General features: G+C 38.9%; 1 protein-coding gene across 1 annotated transcript in view; it reads left to right on the top strand.

The window, feature by feature from the left end:
• Positions 1 to 16640, top strand: part of PCNX2 (pecanex 2) — a 153718-nt gene that overhangs the window by 62134 nt on the left and 74944 nt on the right. The window contains exons 16-19 of the mRNA XM_057368443.1: positions 4584 to 4693; positions 6188 to 6284; positions 12436 to 12528; positions 13024 to 13174. Coding sequence (XP_057224426.1) covers positions 4584 to 4693; positions 6188 to 6284; positions 12436 to 12528; positions 13024 to 13174 — 451 coding nt within the window. The remainder of the gene's footprint in view (positions 1 to 4583; positions 4694 to 6187; positions 6285 to 12435; positions 12529 to 13023; positions 13175 to 16640) is intronic.

Raw genomic sequence — 16640 nt, 5'->3', positions numbered from 1 at the left:
AATCAGACTGGGGGGAAAAAAATCAGATTTTTGAACTTGGGTGAGAAAAATTGGACTTATGTGAATATGTTCATGTGTGGCACACCAGATTTTTCCAGCTCTGTGTAAATGCATACTTTTTAAAATGTAAGTTACATAGTTTCCATTTCCTCATACTTGAAGAAACTGCTTTCTGGTGTTTTATCGCTTCAATGGACAGTTGCTAAAAATCCTGTGTGGATTTTAAACTGTTCTCAGCTCACATTGATGTCGTTTGATTTGTTTAATGAGTTCTAAACTCATTAGTCAGAATAACAGTGCTTCTTGCTTCCTGACTTCAATGATGCAGTCTTCATTTGTATACTAATATTTTTGAAATATTTGTGTTAGGGTTTTATGGTGGGATCCCCCTCAATCTGCTAAGGCTGCCCAAATAACTTTCTAGACAGCACTGCATGAGCTCATGTGTGTAGACAGAATTCCTCCATGTGTGAGTGATCAAAAATATGAGTATAGTTTTATTAGACAGCTTTATTTCTGCTGCATAAAATACTCTCAGTCCTTTTGGAGGCTTTGGAGGCAAGGCTCATCAATTTTATGTTTTTTCCAATTTAGAGACCACTGAAGTTCAAGCAAGAGCTGCTAGGGGTGTTAATTTTGGAGAATATTTCTAGATATCATGCCTTTCAGTAAGTGATGTTTGCAGCCATAGTGAAGTCCTGCACTGTAGACATAATTTCAATAATTATGGTCTTAGTTTTCTGTGTATAATAAAAACTTATCTTCCAGATATAACAGAAAAAAGAAATGATGCCTGTACCACCCGGCATGGCCCAGGGTTGCTCTCACTGCATGTCACTGTATAGGAATGTAGAAATCTGCACTATTTCTTTAGGAAAAACTCASGTTTGTGTGAAATATGAGTATCCATACTTCCTGCCTGAAGCTGTTGCTCATCTTAATCTTTAGCCAAGTAATTCTAGTCGCAGACTRGGATCTTGTTGTGTAAGGTGGCGTGCGTGGACACACACAGACACCCCTGTATCAGTTGAATCCTTATGGATTTTAAATTTCAGCAGGGAAAATATGATCCAAGATAGCAGCAGTTGCAGAGACACAGTGTTGCTCAGAATGGGCAGTGATGCCTGTATTCTGGTAGCTTATCATTGGYCAAGATTTTGGGGATTTTGTTTCTATGGATGATGAGAAGGTAAAGCTGGTGGGCATTGCTTCCTAAAATTTTTCTTTAAGCTGTGTAACACAAAGCTCACTAATTCACTTTTTTTTGGTTGTTAGGGTCCACTGAATATGAGTATCCATGGCAATATAGTGTTAAGCTTATAGTTAGCCTTGTAGAGAATAAATTCTTATTATTTTCTCATTTTTTGGAGGGTGAGGAGGGTTTCCTTTTACAATCTCTTTCAGAAAGTCAGTGTTTTTGATGTTCAGAAATAGGATGGTGGCATTTATTTTCATCTTTGCTATCACATGTTTGAAATGGTTGACCATAAGCACTTCCTGCTTATTGCTTGATGCGTGAGCTGTAGCACAGATCCATGGTGAARCAGGGGTGGGGAGGCAAGGAGAAAGACCAGAGAAAGTTTGATTGATTTGTGTGAGAGTCTGTGTGACTTTTAAAGGCCCATTCCAACCCAAACTGCTCTATGACTCTATAAATAGTGATGAGATCATGAGGGTGGAAAACCAGGTGTGTGAAGAACTGGAGTTTGTCTCCATATTTAAAAAACCAGCCACTATGCCAATGCCTTCACCTTCAATGATGCTATCACTGCAGCAATCTGCAAAGTCATCATCGAGTTGAGAGGAATTCTCTGAAAATAAAAAAAAAAAGAAAAGTAACAAGAATTTCTAWTTAGCATAAGTGGTTCTTTTTTTCAGAGCAAGTTTTGTCTCTGGAGTAGAACATATGATTTATTTGAGCATATCTTTGAAAGATAAATTTGCTACATGCATTTTTTAGAAGAAAAAGAAAGAAGTAAAAAGGATAAATAATGTAGGACAGAAGACTACTATCACTACTTTTTAAAAATGCATTTGCTTTCCCACCTCTAGCAGTGGTGAAAGCCTCATAAGTTCAAAGACACCTTTGTCTCCCCTTTTAGTGGATTGGTTTGGGATTAGKCAGTTCTGTGGTTGGAATGGAACACCTCCACCCCCACTCCCACCACTCGGTCTGTTGTAATTTATTACTTTCATCCTTAACCCTGTAAGTCTGTTTCACTTGTTTTAAAAATGACTACGTGAGTGCCTGCATCAAAGTCAAAGCCGTATATGAAAGCACTACATGCCACAGCTACCCAAAGAGATAAACTAGGAAGCCAAATTCCCTGTCTAGTATGACAGATAATACCAGCTTCCAAGAGTAAAACCTGTCATTCCTGTTTTCCCACTGGGAAGAATCATTGTTCAATTAAACTGTATTGTTTTCTTCTTTTTTTTATTTTATTTTATTTTATTTTTTTATTTTTTATTTTTTTATTTTTTTATTTTTAAATTTAAAGCTACCAGCCATTTTATTAGCAGGGGAGGAAAGTGACAGAATTGAGGAGGGTCCATCACACAGATATTGGAGAAATTACATCTTTGTTCTTTCTCATCTTTTATACAACATTGCATCTTTCTGGAAAATGCAGCTCTCTAGGCACATAGCAAATATTAATGCCTGTTCTACCTGCTTTCCTGGCTCCCTGACATCTGAGTTTTGAAGAGACAGTTTGGAACTGGAGCATGGGTCAGACAAATGTAGAAGCCAAATTTGATATGCAGAAAATGTGGAAATAGAATTCCTGAGATATTAATATGGAGATTGAGCCATGTATAGCTTTATAAGTAGAAAGAGGGTGGAATGACTTTTAAAACTGGCTACTGATAAATTTCAATATCAGGAATATTGCTCGACTCTTGATGGTATTTTGCTTTCAAAAGAATTTATAGGGCAAAGGAGCAGTCAGGCAYTAGAAGCTGCTGGGTAGGTTTGTACACAGTTGTATTGCYGTGAAAATGCAAAGCATGTTTGTAYAGGCCATTTTCAGAATATTTTGGCTTCAGCTGATTTTTTTTCAGTGTTTTGAAGAGTGTGAATTGAATATGATGGGAGACTAATCGTGGGAAAAACTAACCCAAAATTTATTTGGCCCCAAAACTGGGAACAATGAAATGAAGAGTAGGATTGGGTGGTAAAGTTTAAATTGCCAAATAAATGCTACTGGATTCTTTCAATAATAGTGTGTAAATCTCTCTTTTGTTTCTAGTTACTGTTTTGGGTAGGATTGTTTGATAGAACTAGGCTCTTCTGTCTCTCACTTTTGTGATGTTCAGTATTATGATGATGGCAAGATGATTCTTGGAATTAAAATGTTACTTTTTTGATGCTRCTCTTAGGATAATGAGGTTTTCAGAGTTAAATTGCAAAATTCCAAGTTGCAATGGGTTAGATGGTTCTCATGTAAAAGAAAATAAGTTTGTCTTAGGTATTCTTTGCACCTGAAAGAAATGGAGTGTTACCTAACATGAGTCAACTTTGCTAAGAAATCATGCATATAACTGAGCAAAATAAGGCTAATAAACCTACTTTATCCTCTGAAAATATTGGCCCTGTACTAACTGTTATTACAGCAAGAGATAACCTGCAGAAGAAATCTTCTTTGTACTAGCCTGAAGTTTCACAGATCCTACGTGCGTTGCTTCTCAAACCTGTCCAGAAAGTGCTCTGATGCCAGGATCTGGTGAATTGACATTTGGTTTATCATGTAGAAGTTATGTTGAGGCAAGGAACACAGTTAGTAAGTGAAATGGCTATGGATTTGATCCAAGTTTCTGTGTCCTTCACAGATGAAATTTGTGTTCCTCGCAGATTGGACTCACAAGTATGTCTTAGGATCCTTCATTTGTCCCTGAGTACTTAATAGATAAARCTAATCTTGATTAATGTTCCTTAAGCTTCATATTCTTTCTCTTAYTCTTTATAGCCAGTTTTAGCTGTTTAGGTCCCCCAGAGAGACTTTCTCACCTTGGTTATGTCCAGAGTATGCTGGTGACTGTGTCATTTTYCCCTTGTTTCCCTGCTCGGGGATGTCAGCACGATTGTGAGGGCTCTCCCTCTGTGCTGTGTTCGCATCCAGGCAGGGCCTGGGTATAATGCACAAAGCAGCAGAAAGATGCCAGAGGTGCCAGAACCTCTCTGCCACTGCCTGATCTAGGTGATTTTGTCATTTGTTACAAGCAGTCTGGCTACAGGTCAAGTAACTGCATATCAATTTAGCCTGTAGATAAATACATTGCAGTTGATTTCATTTTAATGAGAATTTTCCTCTAATGTTTCATTGAAGGGGAAAGAAAACCTGCCTTTCATGTGGTTTCCTAGCTAATTGCTGATTATAGGGGAGCACAAAACATGGCTTTAATTGCAGTGTTTTTTCACAGCAATAAACTTTGGTATGAAAAAGGATTCTCAGTCTGTGGTAGATGGTGTAGAAGTTTAGATGCTGTGTGTGAGACACTGCATGTATGATGTATGGCTTAACCTACTTACTTCACCTTTTTAGTTCTGCATTCCTAACTTTGCTTTCTGTCATCCTCTTCAGGAGCCCTGGGATGCACAGCACATTCCAGCGCTGTTCTCTGCTTTCTGTGGTCTGCTAGTCGCACTTTCTTATCACCTCAGCAGACAAAGCAGTGACCCATCTGTACTGATGTAAGTTGCCTGTAAATGTTATTTGCTGATTGCTGTCTGCAGCACACAGCCAGAGTGATGTCTGGGTTTCAGAACCACAGGGTCTGCTTCCTGAAAGTCATTCCTGAATGTACTGTGGTGAGGTGAAATTCCTCACCATGTCTGAATGGCTGCTATCAGTCCTGCAAATGAATGAAGTGTTGCAGTTAGATCACCAGCAGGGCTCTTTAAGCAGCACTGGCCAAAATGCCTGAAGCAGATTTTCCCCTCTGCAAAATTGTGTGCTTGCCAGGTTGGAGGACAGTGATTTAGCTGAGAGGGTGTTCAGGCTACCTGAGTTGCAGAGCGTTCATTGGGTAGCACTGGGGCTAGAAAGGATATAGAGCACTAGCAGGAAATTATCATCCCAGTAAATCTTAGTGAAGAGCTGAGAAATTCTTTCTTTACCATCCAAAAGATTCAGGGAATCTGAGATTTATACTTTGTTAGGTTCTGATGTGGCAAAACAAGAACTGCTTGCATCTCTTGCCATTAATCTGATGTCAAGTAGTCCTGGATCACGCTTTGGGTTGGTTGTGTGTAGTTTATTGACCAYTACAGTAGGAAACTTGTGTATGGAAGGAAATAAAGGGAGAATTAGGGAGATTTCTTACCCTTGGAATAAAATAGACACAGGTAAACTGCAAAACAGCATGGAATTGTGACCTCTTTCAATTTCGAAGTAATTTAAATGCATTCTTTTCTTCCATTCCCCAGGAAGGGCACACCAGTTCATTAACCTCTTTAATAAACCGAAACTTGTCTTCCTTGAAACTTTTTTTTTAACAGAAGTAATTTTAAACTATTAAATGCATTTTAACTTGTAAATATAGCTAACAATTTCCTAACATTTGTAATGAAATCTTCAGCAACTGAAATGGTTGTTTAAAATCTAAAAATTAAGGATACATCTACAAGAACATCAAATGTTTATCRTGCAAAAAATAGATTTAAGGTTTGTTTTCTTTAATTAACAATTACATTAAGGAGACTGGAAATAGTATATGGTCTACATTTAAGACATTATGGTACATTTAAGGTATGGCCTATGGCATGAAATTCAAAATGGACAAGGAGGTAGCACATAAATCTTGAAGAGAGAGTTAAATACCGTTTGTACAGAAATGGCTTCCTTGGCCATTTTAACATGGGTCTAAAGAGCTCTCCTATTGGTTTCAGCTTAGCTGAAACATTAATAAGAGTCATAAATGCAACAGTACCCTCTCTGCTCATTCTCTGAATGACTGAGTCACACTGATTGGGCTGCTGAGACTCCTCAAGGTTCTGATGAGGAGTTTCTACCCTGATCACAGGTAGAGCTGGTTTGTCTCAATCTCCAGCTGTACAGAGATAAGAATGTTAATGTATACATGAAAAAGGAAATCTGAGGCTGTTCTTCCTCCTGTGCCCTTCAGGAATATTCATATCTGTTACACATATTCAGAAGTATCCTAACTAGCATTTTTTTTTTGACAGGTCCCTTATTCATTGTAAATATGTCCCTCATTATCTGCGCCAACGATTTGAAGATTCATCAGAAGATCCACTCCCAGAAAAAATGAGAGAATCAGTGGTAAGACTTTTTCTTTCATTACTTTCTCTTCAAAGCTCTCTCTCTCACATCCCTTTTGCCCACTGAGGAACCTTGTAAATATTCTCATTTAGCAATTTAAATTACTAAAAGCACAGATAGATGACCTTTATGGTGAGGCCAGGAGTGACAAGGAGGATACATGCCATTTTTCTTTCTGAAAGGCTCCTTTGAAGGGCGCTGTGACATTGATTCTTTAATACAGTCAATGGAAAATGCACTCAGAGCTTGGGGARTGGGGCATCTTTTGTCCTAGTACTCAGAGGGCTAGCACAGGTTCTGTGCACAGAGTTGCACCCTGGCAATCTGGTGTGTCCAAGGGAGGCTGAATTGTTCAACAGTGTTCAAATTGTTGAACAAYTGTTCAAAATTGAGCAATTGAACAATTGTTCAAAAAGATGAGCAGTGCTGTGAAACTCCCTATCTACGCTGGAGAGGAACAGGATTTGGCCCCTAGAATTATCACTTGTGTTTAAAACAGCCCTTATTCTTTAACTTTCTATGGCTAAGGCTACCTGTTTTTCATGAATGCCTTTTCTGTGCCAGGAATTACTCTTGACTGTGTGCCGTCCACACCAGCCAAGCCAAGTGGAGCATACTGTCAGATTTGGCACCTGGGGATGGAAGAAGCATGTGAAACTGGGACATTATGGGAGAGGGAGMTACATGCCTGGTGCTAAGCATTGCCATCTCATAGTCTCTTCTTGGCTTGGCAGGCGGTTTATTTACTACTGTCTGGCAGGAAGCTCTAAGTTTGTGTCAGCTTATTTCTCACTTCAGCATAAACATCTTAAGTGACCCATCTTCCTTTTTGCATCTTTTTATATTAAAAAAATGTTTGCTGTTACCCAGGGGAGGTTGGTCTTACAAGCATTCATGTTGGGAAGATTATCAAGTTTCCAGAAATGCTAAGGGGTGTTTGACRTTTATTAGTCATGTGAACTGTCCTGCTTCCTGGCTGTCAGACAGCTCTTCCTTCTGACCACATCCCGAGTGCCTGCATCTGAGCATTTGCAATCTRGACAACTATTCCTAAACTTCTGGATGCTCTCAGAAAGCCAGGAGCATTCAGAGAGTCTCTGGAAGATAGACTGACTGWTTTGACCCTTAGACATGACCTGTGAATCCCTGGTTCCTGCTGTGGTAGCTGGCCTGGCCTCCAGATGTCCCTTCAAAGGGATGTATCTTTCACGTGCATCTTGAATCGTAGGCATTTTATAAGGTGCCACACAGCCTATGTGCATCATATGCATTGATCCCACACTAGCAATGTTTTCTACTTTTCTGTGCTAAACTGCAGCTTGGATTGTAACTTTTGCCATGTATAATGTTATTTTAAACTGCTTTCTCCAGTAGGGCCTACATAAGATTAAGTGATAYGGCTATTTCTTGTTGCTTGTGGTGAGCTACAATGTCTTGCAAGCTAAACKGTTTGCAGCAGATGATACTGGAATATGAATGTCCATCTAGTAACAGAGTAAAAAGATAAAGTATTTTTGCAAAATTTTGCTATGTTCTGTGGTATTTCTGGTGTGGAGGTTATTGCTATGGTTATTGATATTCCATTCTTACACATGGGGAGTGTATGGCAGATGTAATGGAAAGCTTCTCATCCCCCTGTAGTTCTGTCTTTTGCTGATAGTGCCTTTCTTGGAGCAGCGCAGGTCTGATCTCATCTGTTCTACAGATGGAGCCCAGCCAGGGGACTGAAGCAGTTACTGCAGCTGTCCACTTAACTGGTTCCATTTCACAGTGCAGAGAAAAACCTTGAGTAAGGCTGGTAAAAAAAACCCAGAAGAGTGAGAAAATCTGCATCTGAGATCCTGGCTGTATTTTCAAAATGGAGTCATGCTGCAGACTCCCAAACTGTTTTTATGTCTGAATGGACAGGGATCTGATGTCTTACACTAACACAGTTCAGCTGCACTTGGGCCCTTGAGCCAGTGGGGTGGACGATGCAGAAGTATAGGGATAACTGCAATGGGATTTTCCAGACATAGGACTTCAGTTCTTCTCCTCATAATGTTTCATTCCTGTCATGTTTTGCCACACTTTTAGGATTAGTTAAGTGGGCTTCTTTTGCTCTCCAGGAAATACCAGGATTTGGGAATTGGCACTTTTCTGCTCTGTACATTTGATATTTTGTGCTGCTGCTGCTGTTAGGGAGAGGCTGCTTTCCTTCAGTGTTGCTGGAGCTTGCTAATTTTTTGCCTTCATTTCTTTTCTCTGTCTGGGCTTCCTTCAATCTGTATAAAAATTGTAAGCAAAAGTGTTTGCTTACGATGTCAATTAGTGGTGCTAATTTYCCCACCCTCAGAGACCTCCTGAAGAAAGAAAGGGCAATTTCAGATTAATGTGGGCTCTTTATCTAACCTCTGTGTTACCCAGTACCTCAGTCTGTACACAGACATGTAGTCTACATAACACACCATTTAGAAAAGATCTATTTTAATCAGGAAGCCCAAAGCTTACAGCACCAAATCACCTTCTCAGAAGGCTGCAGGCAAACAAGGTTAATATTGCAAATTAATGTGTTGTTTTCTGGATGGCTTTGCATTGATGTCGGGAATAATAAATACAGCATCTCTAATGTTTAGTTACATGACCTTTACTCTTTTGCTTTCCTTGAGTAGCTGTGTAAGAATTGCCAGCTTTGGAAGCCTGAATTATAAAGCAGCTGTGATTGATAATTGACCATTCAACTTTGAGAATGCAGCTTCCTACCATTATAATTAATTTCTGTAGGCATCCACATGGCTGATTACTAGATTAAGCAGTGGCCTGAGGGTGATAATATGTTACATTCAAACTCAAACATCCTTCCTCATCTTTAATACAAACATTTAGATAGATAATAAAAGGATTTGTAGAAAGCTCCAAAAATATAATTGAAAATAATGATTGGACTTGATTTTAAACATTTTTCCAACATGAAGAATTCTATGATTCTGTGATAATTTTTTTTTAAAAAGGGTGCCACTCTAATGTATTCTGCCTGTGAAATCCCCAAGGCATCAAAGGTAGCAATGTAGATTTTCCTTGAGTGTAAAATGGAAAAAAAAGTGACCTCTTTCAGCCAAAACTGTAACAGCAAGTATATCTCACTGGGGAGATTTTAAMTGAGGATAGAGCTTAGTTTCTACATTTTTGGACTAATTGCTGTGAAGGACTCAAGCATCACATTACAGAGCTATTCAATATTCAACTTGTAAGTCCCTGGCCTTGGGAATRACACCCAAAATCCTGCTTTAGACATTTGGGTCTGAGGTAGACACATGCTATTCAGGAGCTAGCTGCCTTTCTCAGGAAGGCCAGAAGCCACAGATCCACCCACAGCAGGCTGTAGGTGGATGCCCCAGGTTCCCTCCTGGAGAGTGCGTRTGAATCCCCTTCAGCCAGAGAGATCACTGCCTGGGATCAGCCGTTTGCGGGGGGATCCTGTTCCCTATGCAGTGACGCAGAGCAGAAGCCCACCCCCTGCTCAGCTTTGTTTTAGAAGGAAAAAAGCCTGAATTTTGTGAGAAGTGTGAAAGCATTGGCCACATCAAGAGGGAGCTCCTGTGGGGACTGTTGTGCGAGTCAGCAGCTGAGCAATCTATTYACCCTTTGAAACAGTGCAAGGGCAGAAGGACAAGTATGGGCATATATAATGCTTTAAACACTTTCAATATTGCCAGAAATAGAAAGCAATTGTTAAATTTGGGGTTGAATATCTGAATAATAATAAGTTCCTTAAAAACATAGGCCTTTTTGTACATAGGATTGTCAAAAGCGATGAGAGCACTGTTAAAAAGGACGACTCCAAAATTGGAAATATGGAAAAGATGGGAAACATAAGTGCTGTGCAATATAAYTTATGTAATATGCTCCCTCCTGAATGTAATGTTTGAAAAAATTCTCTTTGGTGATCTGGCCTGGATGGAAAGTTAGGATGCTACCTCTCCTCGAAATGTGCATTGTTATCACTTCTGCTGATTTTAAAGCTAAATTCTTAATATTTTATATAAAAAAGTGGCAGCTTCTTTACTCATCTGATTGTGAGAGAAATCATCATTTTAAYAGTAAGCCTTTTGGGTTGTACAGAAGAGCTTGTGAATATGATTGGAGTGTGTTTGTTGTTCTTAGAAGCTTGTTTTAGACTATTGAGTAGCTGAATTCAGCTGTGCAGAAAATGGTACTTGATCAAGACTTTTCATGCTGTGTATTCACAAAAGGGCTGCAATAGTGCCATATAAATTTGACACTGCCTAATTTTCTCAGACACTGCTGCTTTACATAGATTTTGTATTCAACATCTTTAAAAATATCTGGGAAGAGTAAAAAAAGAATTTCCATTGCATGCATTGGTAATAATTCCCTTATTTATTTTTATTATACCATGTTTTTTCAGTATTTTTATTATACCATGTTACTGCTCCGCCTACTAAAACCACTTGTGTTAAAGAAGGAAACAACTTGCTCTAGAGAGAGAGTTAGAATTGAACAGAGAAGACCTGTGGGGACAGGCAGGGATCAAAGGCTTAGTCAGGGAAGAGAAGGCTTTTCCTGTGAGCTCCTTCTTGTTATGGTTCTTCTGTGGAATGCAGCAGGCGAGGAGCAAGGCTMGCGGGGCTGTGCTTTGAGAAGATGGTCAGGAGGAGTCACAAAGACCTGACTCTGCTCCTATGCCTTCCCACCACATGTAGCCAGTGCAGAGTGCAGGGCTGTCCAGGGAAGAATGTCTCAGGGTGGAGAGAACACTGCTCTTTTGGAGCTACATATGTACAGTTGAGCAGCCTGGGAAGGGCAAAGATGGTGCTGGTGGTGGCTTGAGATTTCAGCTRAGCCAGGTTGGAGTTTCCTGGGACAAAGCAAAAGTATTTTCTGAGCCTGAAGGCTTTTTAGTCCTGCTGCATTTCAAAGGATTGCTGCAGTGAGTGGAAGTGCTGAGGCTGGTGACCTTTTCCTGAGAAGCATCTTTCATAACAGGGAGTGATAGGCAGCCTAAATATAGAGGCTGTTACCAGCTTCCCCGGCAATTCGCAACCCTTCTGTTGTTCGCTTGGTCTGCTTGCTTTCTTTTCAACTCCTTTATTCATAGGTTTGCCATGCCATCATTTCTTTTAGTTTTCTTTCTATTTCTCTGTTGAGATACATTAAGCCTACCTACATTGCAGGACTAGGAAATCAGAGGAACCTCTAGATCTAACAAAAGTTTTGCTTTTCACATGTTGTTTCTAGATATATTTGAATTAAAGCAGAAATCAGTTTCTAAATCAAGAACAACAAATAGTTACTCATTTGGTAACTTAGCAGCGGTATTGAGTGCTGAACCTAAATGCCTTTCTCATAAATCTAAGACAAGATTTTCATTTACTCACAAAAACATTTGGGTGACCTCTGAAGTRCAATTCAGAAGACTGCACAGATCACAAGCTATCTTGTTTATTTATTTACTGAGAATGACATTTTAATCACAAGAAAAATGGGATGTAAAGACAGTGATACTTTCTAATCTTTAGAAACCAAGTTACTCCTACTGTGGTTACAGATCTTTATATAAACGCAGATGTGTCCTTTCATTATCATTCAATGACACTAAAAAAAAGCCTTGCCTAAAGTCTACAAAATCTTGTTGAAGTTTGACTTMCAGTAAAGAAAATCAGACAATGGGACATGTTATTTTAGAACATAATAAATGCATTAATGTTGTTTCTTAGAAGGCATTGCAGAAAAGTATGACTTATTTTGGTAATGCAAGAGAAAGGGAATTTTAAGAAATTCTTGAAATAGGAAATGGAACCAGAATTTTGATTCCCAAAGATAACAAAGTCATAATGGGAAAGAGTTATATTTCTTAAGCAGAATCAGACTCAGTATTAAAATGTATTTCTTTCATTTCTCCAATATTATAACTTTGTTATTTAWGAATATAATTTAAAATTAGGCATGAAGAATTAAATGTGATTACTTCAACAAACCTAGAGTGTGAAGAAATAATTTCTCAAAGCAGAGGGGAAAAAATACTTCCGTATTAGGGAGTGCTGATTAGCCTTATCACAATGCAGAGTGTCAGTAATTGAGAACAGAGTAATTTACTTTGGTTAAAATAGTACTGCCTTACTAATTTTGTATAAAATAATTATTTTCACAGAAAGAAATCTTGAAATCGGATCTCATTGTCTGCACAGCAGCTGCTGTTCTGTCATTTGCTGTCAGTGCCAGCACTGTGTTTCTGTCATTGAGGGTGTGTATCTACCTTTTTTTCCCCCCATTAGGGTATTATGTCTCTTATGCAAAACCACAAGGTACTTTAACTGGGAAGAATAGAGACTGTGGGAGGAGAAGTTAGTGAAATGTATTTATTGGTCATGATAATACTATTTTATGTGCAAGCCAATTGGTTTCTGGATATTTGTATTCATTTCAATATTACTTACTTGACATCTCTTTCCTTAAGACTCCCAGCTCTTATGATGTGGAACCCAGGGCACAGAATGAAAAAGCCTGACATTTTGCCTTTTTTTCTCCAATCATGGAGGAAGAAATTGGTTAATTGTGTGTGCAAAACACATATGTCAAAATCCATATTCACCAAGGGTCAAGAATTTGAATGTAGGAATAAAAATTAATTGCACAAAAACAGAATTATAGAAACTGTTAAAAATGTTTTAAACATACATGTAAAAATGTTGCTTGCAAATTGTAACCATGTTTCTTTTTTTTTTCTGCTTTGGCCCAGCCATTTCTCAGCATTGTCCTGTTTGCTTTAGCGTGGACTGTGGGATTTGTAACACATTACATCCTTCCTCAGCTCCGCAAGCATCACCCCTGGCTGTGGATCTCCCACCCCATACTTAAAAGCAAAGAGCATCACCAGCGGGAAGTGAGAGGTTTGTAAAAAAGTCTTTTCTAAACAGTGGGTGCAATGACTTCCAGCTTGCCTTGGTTTGAGGAAAATAAAAAAGCAGAAGTAACAAAGCAGGGAGAATAAMTTATGCTTTTACTTTTGAGTAGCACACATAGCTGTTAGTTTTCATTTTTCCACCAGCCTGCCAGCAGATCTGTGAAACTGTAGGAGTTGTCTACTGAGACCACTGCACAGACGGGCTGAGGCCAGGCAGATGCCTCTGGAGATTGTCTAGTCCGATGCCCCTGCTCAGAGCAGGGTCACCTAGAGCAGGCTGTGTCCAGTTTTTAATATTTTCAAGCATGGAGACTCTGCAGCTTTTTTGGACAACCTGTAATAGCATTCCATCATATTTACGTTAAGAAAGGTTGCTTTGAGTTGTGGTGTATAGGATTTTTTTCTGCTTGTTTTGTTTGTTGGTTGGTTTTGGGTTTTGGGTTTTTTTTGGTTTTTTTTTGTTAAAATGGATTTTTAATTTGTGTCCATTTCCTTTTGTCCTGTCACTGACCACTAATGAGAAGAGAGTGGCTCCGTCAACTTTACTTTCCCCATTAGCTATTTATGCCCCAAAAATGCCCCCAATTGGGCATTAATAAGATGCCCCCTGAGGCTTTTTCTTTTCAAAGTTGAGCAATCCCAGCTCTCTGTTTCTCCTGCTATGTCAAATGTTCTTTCCCTTGGTCATTTTACAGGCCCTTATGTGATCCATCTTTCACGAGCCACTGTCTGATCTGCCTTTTGTTTTTACATTACATTACATTACAGTGCTGTTACTTGCTGTGTTGCTTGACATGTTACAGTTTATGACTAATACAGGGCATTTTACATAATTTAAAAACTTGAAGGATTGATGAAATTGAGGCAGATTTTTCTTCTACTTTCTGACATATGAGCAAGTGTAGTGCAATTTAGTTGTTCAGATTTCAATTGTAACAGTTTTAGAGTCAGATTGAAATTGAAAGGAACTGAAGTTTTCTTTAAGGTTTGTTTTTGCTAATGTCTGCTGGCTTCAGTGGTGGTGCCTTGATACATGTGAATTTCAGTCAGTATTTTAGTATGTCAAGATCTGATTTCCTGTTCTGATAGAGTTATTTTTGAAGCAGGCAGTGTGCTTTGAGAAGCAAAGCTTCCCCCTTCTCTCTTCTTGCCTTTGCTACTGGCCAAAAGCTTGCTTGTCATTTCTTGATGGATCCCATGCCTTAATAATTCTTAATATATGTTTTTGAAGTGTTTGAAGACAACATTGTCAGAACAGTCTGTTGAGGGACTTTAGTCTGTTCTTCTTCTAGAGAGCGAAGWAGTTCAGGTCACTCTCTGGAAAACCATACTTTAAGGAATTAAATCTTTTTTTATTTAAAAGAAATTATGTATTTCCATATGATTACTTGCCCAAGAAGGATTGGGTATGAAAAAAGTACCTAAGAGACTAGACTGAAAGTTGCCTTTTAACTTTTACTGCAATATGCCAAGGAAAGTGTAATAGAAATATAAATCTTATTAAGTATCATGCCCAACTAAAAACAGTGTCCAGGACTTCCTGTCCCTGATGAACACTAATCTCGATAAACACCCAAGTTATGCTGTTTGTTTCAGCACTTAATCATAAAAGACCATTGTAGSATTTCTTTGCCTTGTCCTGACTAAGTCTGTCTTCATTTGTCAGAAAACATGCAGTGACTCAGCATTTGAAAAGGTTGAAGGTGAGACCTGCTGGGCTGATATCCACAGATGGGTTTGAGATCCAGCTGCATTTCTTGTGCTGCCTGCTGTGGGCAACAGGGTTTTTTTTCTTCTCTTGCAGTCCTCATTTATATGTGGTCTATTTCTGTATTTCGGGGTCTAAGTATTATTGCAATGTAGCTGGTGTTGTGTGTTAGAAAACAAGATTAAAAAAAAATATATGTATTTCCCTTAGGCTGCTGCAGAGGTTTTTTATCATGTTCTGAGATGAGACAGACTGTGGAAAAGGTAATCCCTTTCATAGATATGCCTGACAGGGGTTGTCTTCTTTCTTTTGTCCTGTAATAAAAATGTAGGAACTGAACTTTAAAATGTTCCCTGCTTGTATAGAAAGAGAAACTTGGAAAAAGGACAGTAGCACCCCATAGTTGTTAGGCGCAGACAATGAAAGGACAAGTACACAAAACAAGATGTCTGTGGGGGGTTTTTACTGCATAGATTTTATTTTATTCTTTCTGTTTTTTCAACAAGGGCAATGCTATGGAAAGTCAAATGACTGCTTGCAGTTAGAGAAACAACTGGSAGTGACAATTCCACAAGTTTATTCCTGGCTTTGTTTCACAGACAAAGGGATGAGCTGCCCAAACTTTAAGGTGTTCCACAGAATAGCAATTAGCAGACTAGTTCTTGTGATGTCCCTGTGAGATAACTTATTTATTACTTGTCATTGTTTTGCCTGGCTGCAGGAAGAAAGGCTGGGGTCAAGATGTATGAGCTTATGGTATAATGGATGTCTAGAAACTAATGCAAGACTAAATAAGAAAGAAACCCTGACATATTGGGCTATTTTTTCTCTCCCTCCTCCCCATTACTGCTTTTATACCCCAAAAGTTCATGTAAGCCATTTTCAAATCATCCACATCTTTCCCTGGGGCCCTTCTTGAAGTGAGCTCTTTTTTTCTGTCTGCATTGTCTGAACAAATCTCTCTCTGCTCCTGCACCTACCTTCTTTCTGGTTCTGTGTGACATGCACATCTCAGGCTGAAGCTTGAGTTCTTACACAGAGCTCAGCTTTGGACATGGATGAAGTTCTTGAGTGGACCTCTTGAGTTTAGGCGGAGGAGAGAGGAACACAGAAGAACAGCTTGGTTCCAAAATGGTCATTTTGCTGTGTGTATGAACCTTCAGGAGGTGGCCTGAGGAGGAAATATTTTAATGTTACAACAAGAAACAGAAAAGTAGTTACTAATATTTTCTGAAGGGGATTTTTGCAAGAGTGTTGCCTTAGCTGAAGGTACAGGCAAAGGATGACTTCAACCTAATTTGGAAGGATTGCTTCTAGGTCCTTCTCTTAGCCTATGCAATGTACAACTGTGCTTGAAATCTGTTGATTCAGCATGTCTTTGTCATTGTAAATGTGTGTATGGGAGAGGAGGGTGTCTATACATAAGTGTTTTAATTTCTGCAGGAATGAATATTGGAGATTCAGTAGCTGACATTTTTATTTGAGTCAATACCAAGTTCWGGTTTTTTGTGTTCACTGTTTTTCAAATAACCTTGTGTAGCTGAGCTCACTTGACGATGAAGACATYGGTTTTGTCTGTACACAGCTGTTTCTGCACTCAGTTCACCTAAATTCTCACAGCAGTTGCATTGTACAGAGCATTCATTTCTTTTTTAATGCTCATATTAAGCACTGTGGTATTGTTAGAAAATTCTATTACAATAAAAGCTATTCCTTAGTTAGGAATAAAGTGATCGTGGCAAAT

This window comes from Malurus melanocephalus, unplaced genomic scaffold (genome assembly GCF_030028575.1).
Source record: "Malurus melanocephalus ecotype Western Australia unplaced genomic scaffold, MMel_1.1 scaffold_92, whole genome shotgun sequence".
Taxonomy (NCBI): domain Eukaryota; kingdom Metazoa; phylum Chordata; class Aves; order Passeriformes; family Maluridae; genus Malurus; species Malurus melanocephalus.
Note: the sequence above shows the minus strand (reverse complement) of the source record. Positions and strands in the feature narration are given on the sequence as shown.